Source organism: Psittacula echo (assembly GCF_963264785.1).
Source record: "Psittacula echo genome assembly, chromosome: 6".
Taxonomy (NCBI): Eukaryota; Metazoa; Chordata; class Aves; order Psittaciformes; family Psittacidae; genus Psittacula; species Psittacula echo.
In genome coordinates, this window is record NC_137743.1 from 17,782,214 (window position 1) to 17,798,813 (window position 16,600).

The 16,600-nt window shown below is 39.0% G+C and overlaps 1 protein-coding gene across 3 annotated transcripts in view; it reads left to right on the forward strand.

Annotated features, from left to right (window-relative positions):
• MARCHF5 (membrane associated ring-CH-type finger 5) overlaps positions 1 to 10,502 on the forward strand; it is a 32,437-nt gene extending 21,935 nt beyond the window's left edge. For 2 of the 3 annotated variants that reach the window (XM_080620317.1, XM_080620318.1), the window contains 4 exons: positions 2,341 to 2,471; positions 6,219 to 6,402; positions 6,838 to 7,004; positions 8,169 to 10,502. In XM_080620317.1, coding sequence (XP_080476443.1) covers positions 2,341 to 2,471; positions 6,219 to 6,402; positions 6,838 to 7,004; positions 8,169 to 8,285 — 599 coding nt within the window. In that variant the 3' untranslated portion in view covers positions 8,286 to 10,502. The remainder of the gene's footprint in view (positions 1 to 2,340; positions 2,472 to 6,218; positions 6,403 to 6,837; positions 7,005 to 8,168) is intronic. The other variant, XM_080620319.1, reaches the window with a different exon arrangement.
• Positions 10,503 to 16,600: the final 6,098 nt, after the last annotated feature.

The window sequence follows — 16,600 nt, forward strand, 5'->3', positions numbered from 1 at the left end:
TAACTATATTCTTATTAGCTGTTTTCCTCTGAGATTTTTTTATTAAATAGAAAAATATTATTACCACTTTGAAAGTAACTGAAATCTCTTTTAGGTTATTTCAGTTTAATGAATAGAAAATGGAGTTTGGCAGAAAAAGCTGTTAAAGCATGACAGCCTTTACAAAATGAAAATTATTTTGTTTCCCCTCTTTGTGTGTCAGTTACATGTGTCTTTATTTCCCATTACTACCTGAAGGTCTAATAAAAAAAAAAAACCAAACCAAAAACAAACTGAAATTGTTTTTCTAGTCTTTTCTCAAGATTCTACACCTAATTCTGTAGCTTCCTTTTTGTAATGATTATTATTAGTAGATGCAATTTGTTAGTACATTTAGTGTTAGACTTCTGCTGTTGCCATATCACCTTGCCAAGATGTAGTGGGCAAGCTTCAGAGCTGTGCGTTGCCCTTTAGGACTCACCAAATAGAATGTTTTTGAGTTTCTTGTCTTCACCTTCTTTGAACAAATGTAAGTTTTAAAAATGATACAAGTGAACAACTTTTTCAATGACTCTGGGGGAACAGTTAAGATATGTAAACTACTGTGCATTTAGTACTTGCAGTTATGACCTTATTTGCAGCACACTAATGAACATCCCAGCACTTTAAGTCTGTTCTGGAAAGTTAAACATAACTTAATACAGTTAAACTGCTTGTTCCAGTTTGTATTTGGAGTAGAGTGTTCCTTCTTCAGAAACCCTTTAATTCTGGTACCTAATCAACTCAACTTGAGAATAAATTAACTCCATAGTTACAGTGCTGGTGAGGTGTTCACTGTCTTACAAGTTACATAGGAAGATATTTCCTGCTGTTAAAACTAGAGCTCATTACTAAAACAGAGAATGCGTGCTAGAAGATGCACACAGAGATAGCTAATTTGAAGTATGTGAGTAGTAGGTGAAGAACTAGATGCTCCAGCAGAGCTACAGTAGAGAGTGCATTCTGCCCAAGTGGCTTAGGACTGCCCACAAGTCTGATACATAACTTGGCAATATTTACAGTGACATCTGTTAAGGCTGCGTATAAGCTAAGAGATGTGGAGAATTAATTACTTGACAAATGTGTGCAGAAATCATAGAATCATAGAATAGTTAGGGTTGGAAAGGACCTTGATATCATCTAGTTCCAACCCCCCTGCTATGGGCAGGGACACCTCGCACTATATCGTGTCACCCAAGGCTCTGTCCAACCTGGCCTTGAACGCTGCCAGGGATGGAGCATTCACAACGTCCCTGGGCAGCCTATTCCAGTGCCTCAGCACCCTCACAGTAAAGAGCTTCTTCCTTATATCTAACCTGGACTTCCCCTGTTTAAGTTTGAACATATTACCCCTTGCCCTATCACTACAGTCCCTAATGAAGAATCCATCTCCAGCATCCTTGTAGGCCCCCTTAACTTTAATATTTTCACTGATTTTGGTAGGAGAAAGTAGTAGGGAGCTAACAATAATATTCATGCATATGAGCTGCAGGAGGACAGTCTGTGTAGAATTTATTGACAAATACAAAAATAATCTGCAATCTGACCATGGTGATGACATTTTTCACTTCAGTACGTACATTTCGGACTTCAGCTTCTAGCTTCTGCTTTGTTGGTGCTCTTGCAGTATCACAAAGAAAAGACGCAAGCATGCCCTTGTTTACTTCATCAAAGCAGGGTGGTGTCTTGCTCTGTGTAAGTCTGGAAAGTGCAGTTGTCCTTAGAACAATGAAATTATTGATGTATTGTTGTCAAAGGCATTAAATAGCCTGAGTAGGAGGGCGTTTTCCTCCAACATTCGAGAGGTAATCGATTTCTAATACTGAATGCAGCTTCTTCCAGTGGAAAGAATTTTTCATATTGACTGTGCTACATTTTATTGTAGAGCAGGATAGTTTAGTGACAGTCCTCAGGTGGAGCTATCAAAGGTAAGCACATAAAGTCCATTACAACTTTCCTTTTAAAAACTAAAATATCTAACAGATAAAAAAGTCACTAATCTTAAAATGGTTTCTGCAACAGAACAATTCAGATCCAACGTAAATGAAGCTAGTAAGCTTTAGTGGGTAAATTAGTCAGTGCTCCAACCAGTATATTAATCTCTCAGAAAGACATTGTGGTGAATGAAAAGGTAGACAGAAGTAAGTTACAAGCTTAGCTTGGTAGCTTTTTAATAATATGTTCTCATTTAAACAGCATGTGTGGGATGACAGACTTGTATTTTGCCAAGTTCTCTCCTTCTTATCAGTGATAGATGCTGACAGCTTTCTTCAGTATGCTTATATATATGTATCTTGAAACCTTACTTTTCCTTTATCATAGGTCCAGTTGTTTACGTTTTGGATCTTGCAGATCGACTGATCTCAAAGGCATGTCCATTTGCTGCGGCTGGAATAATGGTGGGCTCTATATACTGGACAGCTGTTACATATGGAGCTGTGACAGTGATGCAGGTACACATGTATTTCTTCCTCTTACCAGCTTTTGCAGCAAGTCTTTTAAAGAAAAAAAGTCAAGTAATTAAGACTCCTCTTTGGTTGGCTTAAAACATGCTTCTGCTGCTTTCAGCGCTTCCAGTGTAGTTACCAAGTGAATTCAAGATGGGTGGATAGAAAGCTTTTTCCTTTTAACTGATCATACTACATAAACCCAAGTATGCTTGTTCAAATGTGGTTCAGTCTGCAGCTAACAAAATTCCTACTGTGCTAGGTGGCTACCCTTTCTGTGGCAGGCTGGTGAACCCACTTCTGTTCTTACAGAAAAGGTTCCAGGACCACCTAACTGCTAATAATAGGTAGTCTGTTTCTTCAGAAAAGACGTGAGACTTTTCTGAATCTCTTCTTTTACTTAGAGATAGATTTTGCTGGTAACATTCAGAGGGTTGAGGCACTGTGAATTTTTCAGTCCTACCACTTTTTATTGTATAAAGGAAAATGCATGCACTGAATAGTGCAATCCATTCATAAACAACAAGTGCAGAACATTGCAAATTAATAGTATGGTTTTTTAATTACTTCAGACTGTGTGGTTAATTGAAAGGGGGAAAAATACTTATTTTTCCTACTTCTGTTCTTGTAAGCTTGCTGTTTAAATACAGAAATACTGTTGACTTAACTGTGGAAAGACTTGTTCATTGCTGTGCAACTGAGACAAGAATTTTCATAGACAATTCAACTACAAGAACCTCTGTTAATATCTGTTGTTGATTTCTGTATCAAGTCCATAACCTTTGTTTTGCTTGAAAGCATGAAGTATTTTTGATGCTAATTCAGTTGTAGATAGAATTAACAAATCTATATGCTAGTAAGTATTCCTCCACACAGTTGTTACATAAATATGCAGTCTAGTCCTTACCCATGTAAATGATATGACACTACTTTTTCCTGACTTGTGTGGTACTGCTCTACTGTTCTACAAGTCACTCCGTCTCCTGTTATAGTTCTGTTTGTATGTGCGTTCATAGGAGAAATGTATGTAATAACTGCTTGAAGTAGAGCCCACATGGGCAGATGCAGGCTCCCTGGTACCAGTATGGCCAGGGTGATGTGTAATGAGTTTCAGTACCTCCTCCAGTCCAGTGGATAGTTCTGTTTATTACAGAATCTTATACTTGAGCATTTCTTTATCTGGTATTTTGTGTGGCCCTTACAGGAATATTGTAACCTTGTGTAATACTGTGACTAGACTTCATGAAATGTACCAGTCCTTAGCTCCTTGCTCACTGCTACACTGAGCCTTTTCCTGTAGGAACTTGTGTGCTTCTTAGCTTCTCTAGAACTACATAACTAAATGGAAAAATAAATGTTCCTTTCTGTAGTTGTTTCACTTTTGAAGTAAACGTATCTAAACATACAGTTTAGGCAGCTAGTCAAATCGCAGGTATGGAGAATTAGCTATTTTCCTCTGATTTAATGGGGGGTTTAATCATATGGATGGTACACTGGATAAGAGAATAATTATTTTTGCTTGTAATAGAAGTGATTAAACTGGGAGTGGATGGAAATGTTCCACCCCTTTCCCCACCCCAGATTTGCTAGGTTTAATACAACTTGTTTCCTGATGCATTTCAGACTCCTTCAGTTGAAAGGCCAGAGAAGCACAAAAGCTGTTTTTAAAGGTTAAGCTTCAGATGGAGAAAAATAAATACAGAATTGACATTGTGACTCCAGAGGTAGCTAAGTCAATAACAAATCATGTAAGGTTACTGAAAACAGACAGAAACCATAATCTAAAGCAGAAGACAAGATAGGCTTTTTTTTTAATGGACAGGGACTGTAAGGAAAAAAAGGATAGTAACAGACATCACAATTTGGGTGGAAGACAGTGAAGAAGCTGGAAGACAAATGCCAGGCACAGCTACAGGTTGGGCAAAGAAGAGATTCAAAGCAGCCCTGCAGAGGAGGACTTGAGAGTGTTGGTCGATGAGAAAATGAACATGAGCCAGCAGTGTGCGCTCACAGCCTAGAAAGCCAACTGTATCCGGGGCTGCATCAAAAGGAGCGTGGCCAGCAGGTTGATGGAGGTGATCCTGCCCCTCTACTCTGCTCTCGTGAGACCTCACTTGGAGTCTTGTGTGCAGTTCTGGTGTCCTCAACATAAAAAGGACATGGAACTGTTGGAACAAGTCCAGAGGAGGGCCACGAGGATGATCAGGCGAGTGGAGCGCCTCCTGTATGAAGGCAGACTGAGAAAGTTGGGGCTGTTCAGCCTAGAGAAGAGAAAGCTGCGTGGAGACCTCATAGCAGCCTTCCAGTATCTGAAGGGGGCCTACAAGGATGATGGGGATGGACTATTCATCAGGGACTGTAGTGACAGGACAAGGGGTAACGGGTTCAAACTTAAACAGGGGAAGTTTAGATTGGATATAAGGAAGAAATTCTTTACTGTGAGGGTGGTGAGGCGCTGGAATGGGTTGCCCAGGGAGGTTGTGAATGCTCCATCCTTGGCGGTGTTCAAGGCCAGGTTGGACAAAGCCTTGGATGGCATGGTTTAGTGTGAGGTGTCCCTGCCCATGGCAGAGGGGTTGTAACTAGATGATCTTAAGGTCCTTTCCAACCCTAACTATTCTATGATTCTATGAATTTTTTTTCTTTTTTTTTTTCAGGAATAAGGTTTTGGTGACAACAATATTAGTTATGCTTACTTTTTGAGGCTGTAGTATATAATGTAAGTTCCTGTTCTAGAAGAATAAATGGGAATGGTTTTTAAAGCAAGGCTAAAAAGTACAATTAGAAGGTACTGTTGTGGTATGTTAACTCAGCTTCTTCCCTGTGTCCTACCTACTCCAAAAGTACTGGGTTTTGTTGGCGTGGGGGGGTGGTATTTTGTTTTAATTTTGCTATGGCTGCATGTTTTTACCACTTAATTCTAAGTTTTGTGCAAGTGAAAACTAGATAGCTTTTTGCATTTGTGGGGAAAAGAAGAAGTCAGGGAAATACATGAGGAAATCCAGTGCCAGACAAGCAAAATAACTTAGTGATTTTAGTCTTCCTGGATTGTTATGAACGTCACAGATAGACATTTTATAAACTGCAAAGTCTGATTATTGTTTTATGTGCCAGTAGAAAGCTTTAGGCACATTAGTAATGACTGTCCTTTTAACATCATAGCACTCACCACATTTAAAAATACGGTGCAATTGAAGAAATGCTGCTATTTCCACTACAGTTGAAAATAATGCACCTCTTCCTGCATTGTGTAGAGAAGCAATACTTCTTAATACTGTTGCATAAGGTATTCCTAAATAACAGAAAACTTTGATTAAAATATCCTGAGATACTTGCTGTCAATTTATCCTTTAAAGAGTAGTATCTAATCAATTCCTGAGTGTAGAATTAATGATGCTGAAATTGTAAATTCTATGCATTTTGAAAGCATGCTGTTTTGATGCTTCAGATGTTTAGGCTTTTACTTACACAGAACCATATGAAACTTTTCTTGAGATGGTAAGGAATTGTGTTACAGCTCTCTGCAAAATTTCTGACTTGCAAAATAGGGCTGGTAGCTTGCCTGCATTACCCTTGATAAGCAATCAAGGATGCAAAGGGAAAACCAAGTATGTTAGGGTACAACAGTATTCTTTTTTCTTCTTTAATTTAAAATGTGTGGGCAGCCCCAAACGAACTAGACGTTTAAAAATTTATGTTCTGTGTTCAGTTATGGCTTTTGCTATGTTTGCCAACTGTATACATATTTACCAGGTTGTGGGTCACAAAGAAGGTCTTGATGTCATGGAGAGAGCTGATCCTTTATTTCTTTTGATTGGACTTCCCACTATCCCAGTCATGCTAATACTGGGCAAGATGATTCGTTGGGAGGACTATGTGCTCAGACTGTGGCGCAAATACTCTAATAAGCTACAAATTTTGAACAGCATATTTCCAGGTAATGTGATAAAATTTAAAAGGAGTTATCAAGCTTGAATTTGTTCCTGTAGGAGATGGGGATAGGCAAGTAGTTTTTTGCCATTATTAAGTAAAGGTGGCTAACACCTTCCCTGTATTTTAAGTTCAGTCTATTTAGATTGTGTGTGTATAGTACATGATGAGAACGGTGGGACAAGAGGAGCAGGAGCATGGTTTCAGTTAAGGCCTTGGTAACAGAACAAGCTACTGAAAATCATGGGTCTTATTTGAAACTAAAAATGAGTACAGTAATTTAATGGAAACAGAGTATTCACTGAGAAGAGAGTTCTCGAAAAAGTAGTTGGGCTACAGAATTGCAATGGAGTGGGGGTGGGCACTAATGACTAATGTGCTTTCTATGCTCCTTTTGAGCTAGTGGCTGTGTAACCTTTTCTTCCCACACTTATCCCTTCAGGCATTGGATGTCCTGTTCCTCGTATTCCAGCAGAGGCCAACCCTTTGGCAGATCATGTGTCTGCTACACGTATTCTATGTGGAGCTCTAGTTTTCCCTACTATTGCCACAATAGTTGGCAAGCTGATGTTCAGCAGCGTTAACTCAAATTTACAAAGGACAATCTTGGTAAGATCCAGTATTGCTTGTGTCATGAATGATCATAAGATGTGAATATGAAGGGTTGTGGGGAAGGGAAGTAAAAAGAACATGAGTTGATCTAGTACTTGGGAGTGGCATTTGATAAGGCAAAGGGTTTTTTTTAAGGTTGCCTATCTTGCCAGTGGACAAGTGTCAGGTGTGTGAGATGTTGTCCCTATGACTGAAACTAACCTCAGTTCAAGGCAAGGCTGAACATTTTACAGTGATAGGCAGACCTCAGCATTAATTAAGGGTGATAAAGATGATGAGGAACTAGCATCTTCTAAGAGTGATCTCTGCAAGGGAAGGGTAGTGTTTATATTATGAACCTTTCCATATTAGCTTCTGTTCTTTGAGATAATCCCTTTGTTACTTATTTTAATAAGGAGATAAAAATAAACTCTCCATAGAAGTTGAATGGAGGGGGGGGGCAAAGTGAGGAGACATTTGTGAGTAACCTCTGGCTTGCAGCCTTTCAAGGGGAATCACACTGAGTTTAGTCGGATGGTGTTCCTGGTCATCTGTCACTTCAGCCCCTCTTTTCAATTCCAACATGTTTATGCATCCCTCTCTTCCATATGCAAGAAACAGTGGTAATGCAACCGTTCATGCAGACTAAAGGCTTGTTAGTGTCTCTTATTTGAATGCATTTTGAAGACTTGAGATAAACTTATTGTAAAAGTTCTGGAAAGGAAAAAATGTTGGTTTTACAAAACCCAGATTTTATTCCACCCTTGTGAAAAAGTGGCCTTTCTCACAGCCTAATACTGCTAATGGTAATTGGCATTATTCCTTGGGCCATATATAGTGCATATTCAGAGAAGGGACGAAAGCAGATGCATATCTACATTTTGCTTTGTTCTTTAAATAAGATGTATTTTAATTTTATTAGAATATTTGTCAAACTTCAAGCAAGTAAAAGCTTTCAAAGGATTTTTACTGTAATCCCTTTAAGTAACATTAACCCCTGTAATAGTGCATTGTGACAGAAAACCTTGAGATACTCATTTGGATTGTTAATTAGCTAAACTTCAAGAGAAAGTGCTATGTAATTGGAAAAATATCTTCTTTGACCAGAAACTTTTAAAAAGAACGTTTGCAATGCTGTGACACTGAACTGTGTGGGGCTTTCAAAATATCTTTTTATTTCAGGGTGGAATTGCTTTTGTTGCTATAAAAGGAGCTTTTAAGGTTTACTTCAAACAGCAGCAGTATCTGCGTCAGGCGCACCGCAAGATTTTGAATTACCCTGAGCAAGAAGGAGCGTAAGGCTGTGATCTCTGGAGCTCGGACAGTCTCACCAAACAGGTTTCCATGTTGTGTTGGTTCCATCTTATTGCACACTACTGGAGAATTGTGATAACTTGCTGCTCCTATTTTTTTTCTTTAAATCTAATAAAGCACTGTCTTGTGGCAGGGTAAATCCTTTCAGCAACCACTGAACCTAAGAATGTGACCTGGCTTTCATTATTTTTGGGTATTTCTCTTGGGCAACAGGCTTCTGAATTATTTTGAGCCAATATGCTGGATGGAAAAAGCATCAACTACAGAACAAGAACTTTTTAAGTTGTGTAGTTAATGTAGTCTGTTTCCAAATGCCTTTTCTTATGCGTGTGTGCTCATACCGGCACTAGCATTCAGTTCAGCATTTCACACAATGAAGGGGTTTTTTTGGGGTTTGTTGTTTTTTTTTTTTTTTGTTTGTTTGTTTGTTTTCAGAAAGGAAATGTGAGTCATTACCAAGGAGAAGTAATTGTGGGACATCAGTCAATAAAGATTTCCTTGGTTTTCGCTGGTAGCAAACAAGGAATGTAAAATGCTCAAATGACTGGTCAGAGAAAGCAGAAGACAGATCGCTCTCTCCAGGACTTGTGTGTCAGCTTTAGCCACCTAAGTAGTAGGTGTTGAAATCAGGATGGCTTCCAGGTGACTGCTTTATTACTGGTAATTTTTACTGTCCTGTTGTATCTTCTGCAGTGCCTAGTGTTACTTTCTCATGGCTCTTTTACTGGTTTGTGACTGGTGCTGGATAGCATTTTTTTTTTTTCCTCCACAATAAACTAATTACATGGGGGGAAGTAAATTTTAGTTGCTTATTTTGTAGCGAAGTATTTCAGCACTTGTTTAGTTTTCATGTCCCTTTTGATTATGTAAATATCCATACAATACAAAGAGCAGAAGTGTGAGGAAAACAACATTGGACACTAAAGTTACATTTAAACTGACAGATTAGAACATCCTTCTGAACTTCCAGACCTGGGTGTGTAACTCAGCTCTGTACTAGGACTGGGTTCTCTTCTGCCCACACTGGCCTCAGTGGAAGGACTGGCTGGAAGGGGTGACACTACACTTTGGATACCTTATCTGAGCATGATACACACCAGTGGGCTTGACACTCTCAAGACACCTTGGCTCTCATCTGTAAAGAACTAAAGGATAAATCCTCAATGTATAATAAACTAAGTTTATTTGTAAAGTAAGCTTTATTGTTACAGTATGTTCCAAGTAGCCAGCTGAGGGAGACACTAGCACTTCAGTTACCTGATATATTTACAAACTTAATTTCAACAGAAGTTAACTGTTTTGTGAAATTATATTTTGACAAATGTAATACAGCCAGTTAATATTCATACCAGACCTAACCTAGCTTTACTGCTTGAAGATTTTTCTTAACAACAATTTGTTTTTCTCAACGTTGGTGGTTGTTTAGGGTTTTTTCTTTTTTCCTTGCTCATATTAGTACATCAAATGCATGGAGAAAGGATTAAAAAAAAAATTGTTTAGTGGAAGTATTCATAAGTAAATATTTCTTTTCACCACAAATGAAGTAAATGCAGAATGAATTTTGTATTTGACTGCAATAACATATGTTAGGGAAATTCAAAATACGGTACCTTTTCTATAGTATCTTTATCTTAATTACTGAGATGTAATATTTTAGAACTGTACAGACATGTATATATTGGCCAACTAGTATTCATTATACATTCAGTCAATACCAAATACTTTTGAGGTTCTTGCTGTAGCTGAAGAACTACTATAATCTTTTAAGTCTGCTGATTATATTTGAGTGGGCTCACTTTTATATAAAACTCTAAACAGAGTCACAACCTCTCATGGTTGCTGCTTTCTGTAAGATAGTCTGAAACAATGCAATATGTATTTCTTACAGAATTCCTCATTTCGAGAAAACAGCTTTTCAGTGGTCTTCACTGTATATATTTCCAACCAATTTATTACTGTTTTTTAAAGTTTCATTAGTTGAATAATGCAAATTAGCGGGTTTGAAACTTGTTCCAATGGAAAGCTCAATGTCTCCTTGGGAAGTTAAAGCTCTTGTAAAAATGCAATTATAAAAATATTGTATGGACTGTGAAATGATTTCACCTGAGTGTCAGAAGGTCGTTATTCTGTTGTAAATTTTGTTTTTAAGTATTGCAAATTATAGTTATGTTGAATTAGGTTGAATAAATATTTTTTACAGTCCCTGGTGTATTTTGTCAGTTGAACTACAGGCCTGCAGCAAAACTTCTGAGTTTCTGAGTGAAAAATGTGTTTTAATGCCTATCTAAAGATTTTAGATAAGCAATTTTAGGGTGATAGCATAAAGAAATACCTTTGGGATGAAGGAGGACTTATTATTAAGACTTTAAACTTACATTTACTTTCTCTGCCCCCCCTCTATAGTGATCAATAAATGTAGGGGAATGCATTTCTCAAACACATAAAGTAAAGGAATTACTGCAACATGACCAACTGCTGGTAATACAGAATTAGGATTGGGAGTTACTATGTATCTCTGGGGTTGGCTGATACGCAGCCTTTATTTGGGGAATACACAGATCTGTTTTCACTGAGAAAGATCATACTGGCTGTAGGAAGTATTTTTTTCCCCACTAATGGCCAATTTACATCCCATTGCTTTCAGAACAAGAAATACGGAATGTTATCTAGCATTTCTCAGCATACTTTCTTATCAGCAACTTGGTTTCTCTTAGCCTTCTATTACACCAACAAAAAGGCTTAAATCTGAGCCCTGATTATGAAATACATAGGACACACTTCTCCCATTCTTTCTCCCTGCCTATCTTAAAGATTTAGATGGAGCCCTACTACACTTTTCACTATTTTTTTTTTCATTGAATGGTGGTTTGTTCTTCATTCTCTTTCCCCTGTAAAAGGTTTTGTTTGTAACAATTTACATGAGTTGCCTAGTTTGAAGTGTATTAACTCCCTCCTCATCTGGAGTTGTTTTTCAAAGGTTACTGTCTCCTGTGGTTATCAGAGCAGGATCCAACCATGCTGCTATTTAAAGCCCCTCCAGCATTTAGAGCAGTTCTGTGCTTGTGAGAAAAGATATGCTTAGCTGTTGTGGCTGCAGTCAGAATTACCTTTTTTAACTGAGGCCCACAATTTTTACTTCAATTTCAGCTGCAGAATGTTTACCATGGCAGCTGTTAGGATTCCCCTTTTTTAAAGGCATACTGTGGAACTTGGACAAGTTTATGGCGTAGGTGTTTGAGGGTTGTTTGGAGCAGCTTTTTTACTAGCTGCTTTTTGCAAAAGTTTTTAACCACCACCACCAAGTATGTCTGTTTGCCTAGCGGTTTTTACTGATGGAGAGAACTGAGATGAGTTGAACTACAAAGGTCATGGACCCGTTGCTGTTGCAGCAGTCATCTTCCTTGTGGAACCCTGTATTTAATGTGCCATGTCTGTGAGTTTCTCTTCGTGTATGTTTTCTGTTCTCATAAGAAATGCTGGGCTAACAATTCCTGCTTCCCCTTTTAAAGTACACATGCCAGTTTCACTAAGAAGTCTGCTTTTGGAATTCTTTTCTACTAGGCAGCTGCCTCTGAAACTTGTGTTGATGTGAGGTTTGGATGTTGGTTTAGTTTTTGTGTTTGGTTTTTTTTGTTGTTTGGTTTGTGCTTTGGGTTTGTTTTTTTTTAAGCATGCTGGACTGGGAGTTGGTAGAGGGAAGCATGAGATAGGATCACATCTAGGAAATTCTGATAAACAGTCTCACCACTCGTCCTGTCATTAACAGGCCCCTTCCTCTGCACCCTTGCAGAGTCAAAGGGTCAGCACTCTGTTGTACCTGGTGCGAAATAGAACTCATGCCCCACATACCTCAAAAAGGCTTGAAGATCTGTGGCCTCTTTGTCCATTCTTGCCTGTTAGTTATTCACGTGCTCTGGATATCTAATAGACAAGTTCCATTCCAGCACCACTACAAGCAGACATGACTCGAAACTGCCTCAACCTAAACAGCTAAGCAGCACCTGTCAAAACATATCATGCAGGCACCTCATTGAATGCTGGATGACTAAGCCATGGAAAAGCAGTTGCTGAAGCAGTGGGCCTCCATGGGAAGTCTTATGCTTGTTTAAAAAAAAATAAATTGTTCAACTTCCTTCTACCTTCAGAGCACTCAGTGACACAGTATGCACAGCTTTGTAATGCTGGGTATTTTACAATTGCTCCTCCACTCTTATTACAACTCAGTAACGCTTGGCTGCAGCTACTGGGAGCTGATGAAGGAACGCGCTGATCTGCGTATTTACTGTATGTCAAAGGACTGTTTGGTGAGTCATTGTCATTTCTCTCACATGAATCATTACATGAAGCTAATGCTCTTACTACCTCTGGAAGAGCCTCTTCCTACCAATTGCCCCAGTACTTCCCATGCGCTGAAGACAGAATATGTAAGAGAGCACAGAATCAGAAAGTTTTTATTTTGATTAAAATCAAGTGTGTGGTTTGTTCTGCAGCAAAATGGTAACTGGCTCAAAGGACTAGATAGAAGAAAGTCTCTACCACCTTATCTCCCCTGCATAGTTCTAAGTTAAGGTCCCATGTGTAGTTCTGAGTTAACCAGTCATAGCTTGCAGCATTACTGTTTCAAACAAGACCCACCCAGTGCAGGAGGACAAAGAGGACAGTCCTGCTTCTCTAGTACCCCTGTGTTCTAACTTCAGGGATGAGTTTTTTTATTTTAATTTTTTTTAATTATTTTTTATTTTTTAAAATCTGTTTAATCCAAGACAGGCGTTGGTTAAAGATCCATAATGTTATCGTAACTCCCCTGGATGAGAAGCACTGCAGAAGCTTTATGGAATTCAAGTTATACAATGAAAGCTTCTTGGACAGGGGAGATTGAAGGAATAAAAACTCTTAATGAAAATCATTTCAGAAGCAGAAAAAAGTGCCATTGTGACAGACTGAATCTGAGACTTGGACCAAATTCCCTCGGTTCCAGGCTCGGAAAGGCTAGTGGGATTTCTCATAACCAGCGCACTAGCAGTTCTTCTGACTGCTGGGAGGGGCATAGAAAATTGTTGCTAACCTATAAGGATAATTCAGCCTGGACTTTGTTAAACAAAAGTTTTGTTTTCCTCTTAAAATCTTTGGTACCTTTTAAATGCAATGCAGTGGGGTTTTTTTGTTCTGCTGGTGGTTTCTTTTGAAAAAGCAATGTTCTCTTTAACTGCAGGGCTCTCTACCCTAGAGTCTTGTTAAATTTCAAGGTACTGCAAGAATTAAAGTGCTTTCCACTTAGCATCAATTAAATGTCCTGCAATGCAACTGACCTTCCCACAGCACCAAGCCCTGTGTCACAGACAGAATTGTTGTATGTTTTTAAGCTGCACAGCACCTTACTGGGATCTAGGCTGCTTTTCCCATCTCATTTCAAGGATGAACAAAAATGCAAATTAACTTAAGGAGTAAGTTCACAAATGATTTCAAAAGTACAGGTGCTTGCATTTCTTTATTCGGTTCCAGTTTCTTGATGAACAGAGTTCTATTTTCCTTTATAAATAAAGGGGCTCAAAAGTGAAAGCTCTTTTGGTCAATAGGTGGTAAGACTCCTTACCTAAATTTATTATTTGAAATATATTTATAACATTTACATATAGCTACTTATATGCTTGATGTCAGAAAATCGGTGTCCATTCCTGAGCCTTCGGGTCTTAAGCTATTTTGGATAGAGTCAGGGTAGGTGATCAAAGGCTGTCTGTAATATTCCTCTCAGCATCTCCTGCCAAAAGCATTTTAGTTCTTGCTGAGCTAAATCACGCACACTGTGTGTTGGAATCCCTGTATGTAACACCACTTTTACAGAGTAGAGTCTGTAGCAGCCCACAGAAATATTTTGACCTGATCTACAGATTAGGAACAAGAAAAACAAAAACCAGCTTTACTAGTGGCATCTGTGGAGACATTTTGGAGATGATTCCAGCAATACACCATGGAAATTGTCCCAAATGTCAGAGGTCATCTTGTCTCTAAAAATCTGAGCATCATGGGGCCTTTCTTGACCAAGCATGAATCCTGAGTACATTCTCTGCAAAGGGCAATACCATGTGGCTTTTAGCACTGAGCTCTCTGTGCCTCAGCCTTTTTAACTAAGTACCAAGATGGGAAAAAAATCTCTGTATGGAAAACTGTAATTGCAGATAGTGTAATTATAGGGGGTTGTTAGAATGGAAAACAATCCTGCCTGCACCTCCCAGAACTTCATGAGATGCAGGTACTAACTTTACTAGCTTCTTACTGTCAAAAAGGTGGCCAAAGTCTGTCCTTACTGCAGCTGGCAGTCAGATGTGATGTAAGTAACTATTTTCAAACCTGCAGCTGACCAGCAGAATGCATCTTCCATAGCTATTGTATTTGTCCTAGTTGTCACATTAATTAAATCCCATAAACCTCCCTCTCTTAATTGAGGAATACAGGCAGTATGAAGAGCTTAAAGAAAGTCAAATAATTCTGTATAATAAGTTGGACACCTTCAAAAGTCTGTTAGTCAGTTTTAGGAACCTCATTACAGGGTAATTAGTTGTGTCTAGATAGTCCTTAGAAGCAAATTAACAGTGTTTTAAAAAGCAGTGCACAGGACTTGAAGTCATTCCTTTTGGCAGCTGCATAATCACCACGTAGGATTGCCATATAATCCTTTTCTTGCACCTAAAATATGTTCTCATGACTGGCAGCCACTGAGCCCATTAAAACACATCTGCATGCATATGAATGTGACCAAGAGAAACTGAGTATTTATGTGTCAGCCACTCTGTGCAGCCTGGATGGTGGGGTTTAGTTTGTTTTGGTGCTATTCTGTTTTTTAAAGAACAAAGCTTGTGATACTGTGCACCATGGGAAAGGCAAAAAAGGCATAAGGAAGCTGAATTGAGTGTGCAGCAGTTCTGCTCCTGTCTGAAAGCAAATAAATATACTGAAATGTAATCAGGATAAATTAAGTACGCAAGACAATTACATGGCACATGGTAAGCAGACTCCAAAAGTGAGTGGTGTATTTTTACATCCTCACATTTCCTGTATTCCCAAAGCAGATTCTTTCCTTATTATTGCATTTTTGAGATGTAATTAGACGGTCTCAAAATATCTTTTTTTCTGTAACGAGCCTTTTTTGAAAGTCAGGTCTCTTTCTTTACTAATTGACTTGCAGAGGAACTGCACAGTAACACCATCAAAAACGTCTGATAAGTAAGAAAGCAGAAGGATGGGGAGACTGTACCATGAAGTTAAATTCTGGTACTATTCACTACTACTATAACTTGGTGCTATGCCTGGAGTAGTACATTTTGTCTGTTAAAATACATTAGCATTAAAAAAGGAAACATCTAATCAGTTTATACCACCCCCTCATGCACAGACAGAAAACAAAATTTGCCTTTTTTGCTCAATACTGATGCCAAAACAAAAGTGAGATACTAGGGGTGGCAGCCTATGGTTTTGGCCATCCTGTTCTCTTCATCCTGTGCTGGGGCCTCACCTGGCTGGAGATGGCACTGCATGCTGAAAAGCTAGAAGATATGAAGAATCACTTGATGAAACAAAACCAGCCAATGACTGAAGTGTGATGGATGCTACAGGCAATGACCACAGGGTCATTTTTTATCTTCATGACCTGATTTTTCAGTCCCAGAAGTCCTATGAAGAAATTCACTTTTCCATCTATAGAAACACAGCAACTACTTGACAACACAAGCTGTTAATCCCAGTGGAGGAGTGGGGTTTCTCAAGCATTATTTGACAAACCTGTCACAGCTTGCAGATCAAAGTGCAAGTTAAGGTGCAGTTACACAGCTCAGGTACCTGCAGTCCACAGCAGATGCCCCTGTCCTGGCTCCCAGCAGCACTGGTATGAAGACTGCTGGGAGAAAGATGAGGGCTGGGCTGAGACCCTCCTTTCCTTACTCTCATTTAATGATACATACAAGAAAGGGATCTGCAGACCTGAGACGGTGCCAACTTACTGCACCCTATGACCAAGACAGGGCTCCATCTTGGGATACTGAGCAAGTAGAGAGCTTTCAGCTGACCTGAAAGGCATTTCTTTGTATTGGAGTCAGGCTGGCAGAATAGTACCTCTCTCTTCCTCTGGGAGGGAAGCCAAGCCCAGTTCTAGAACATGTGAAAGGCCCATGAGTCAAAGGCATAAAGGGCACTGTGTGCCTTCTGCCATCCCTGTACAGTGAAAGCACAGCTATATGCAGCAAGCTGAGTTAGCTGTTCCTTGCTTCAAGAAAGGATGGGGTTGAGATTACTCTGCTCTGCTGAAC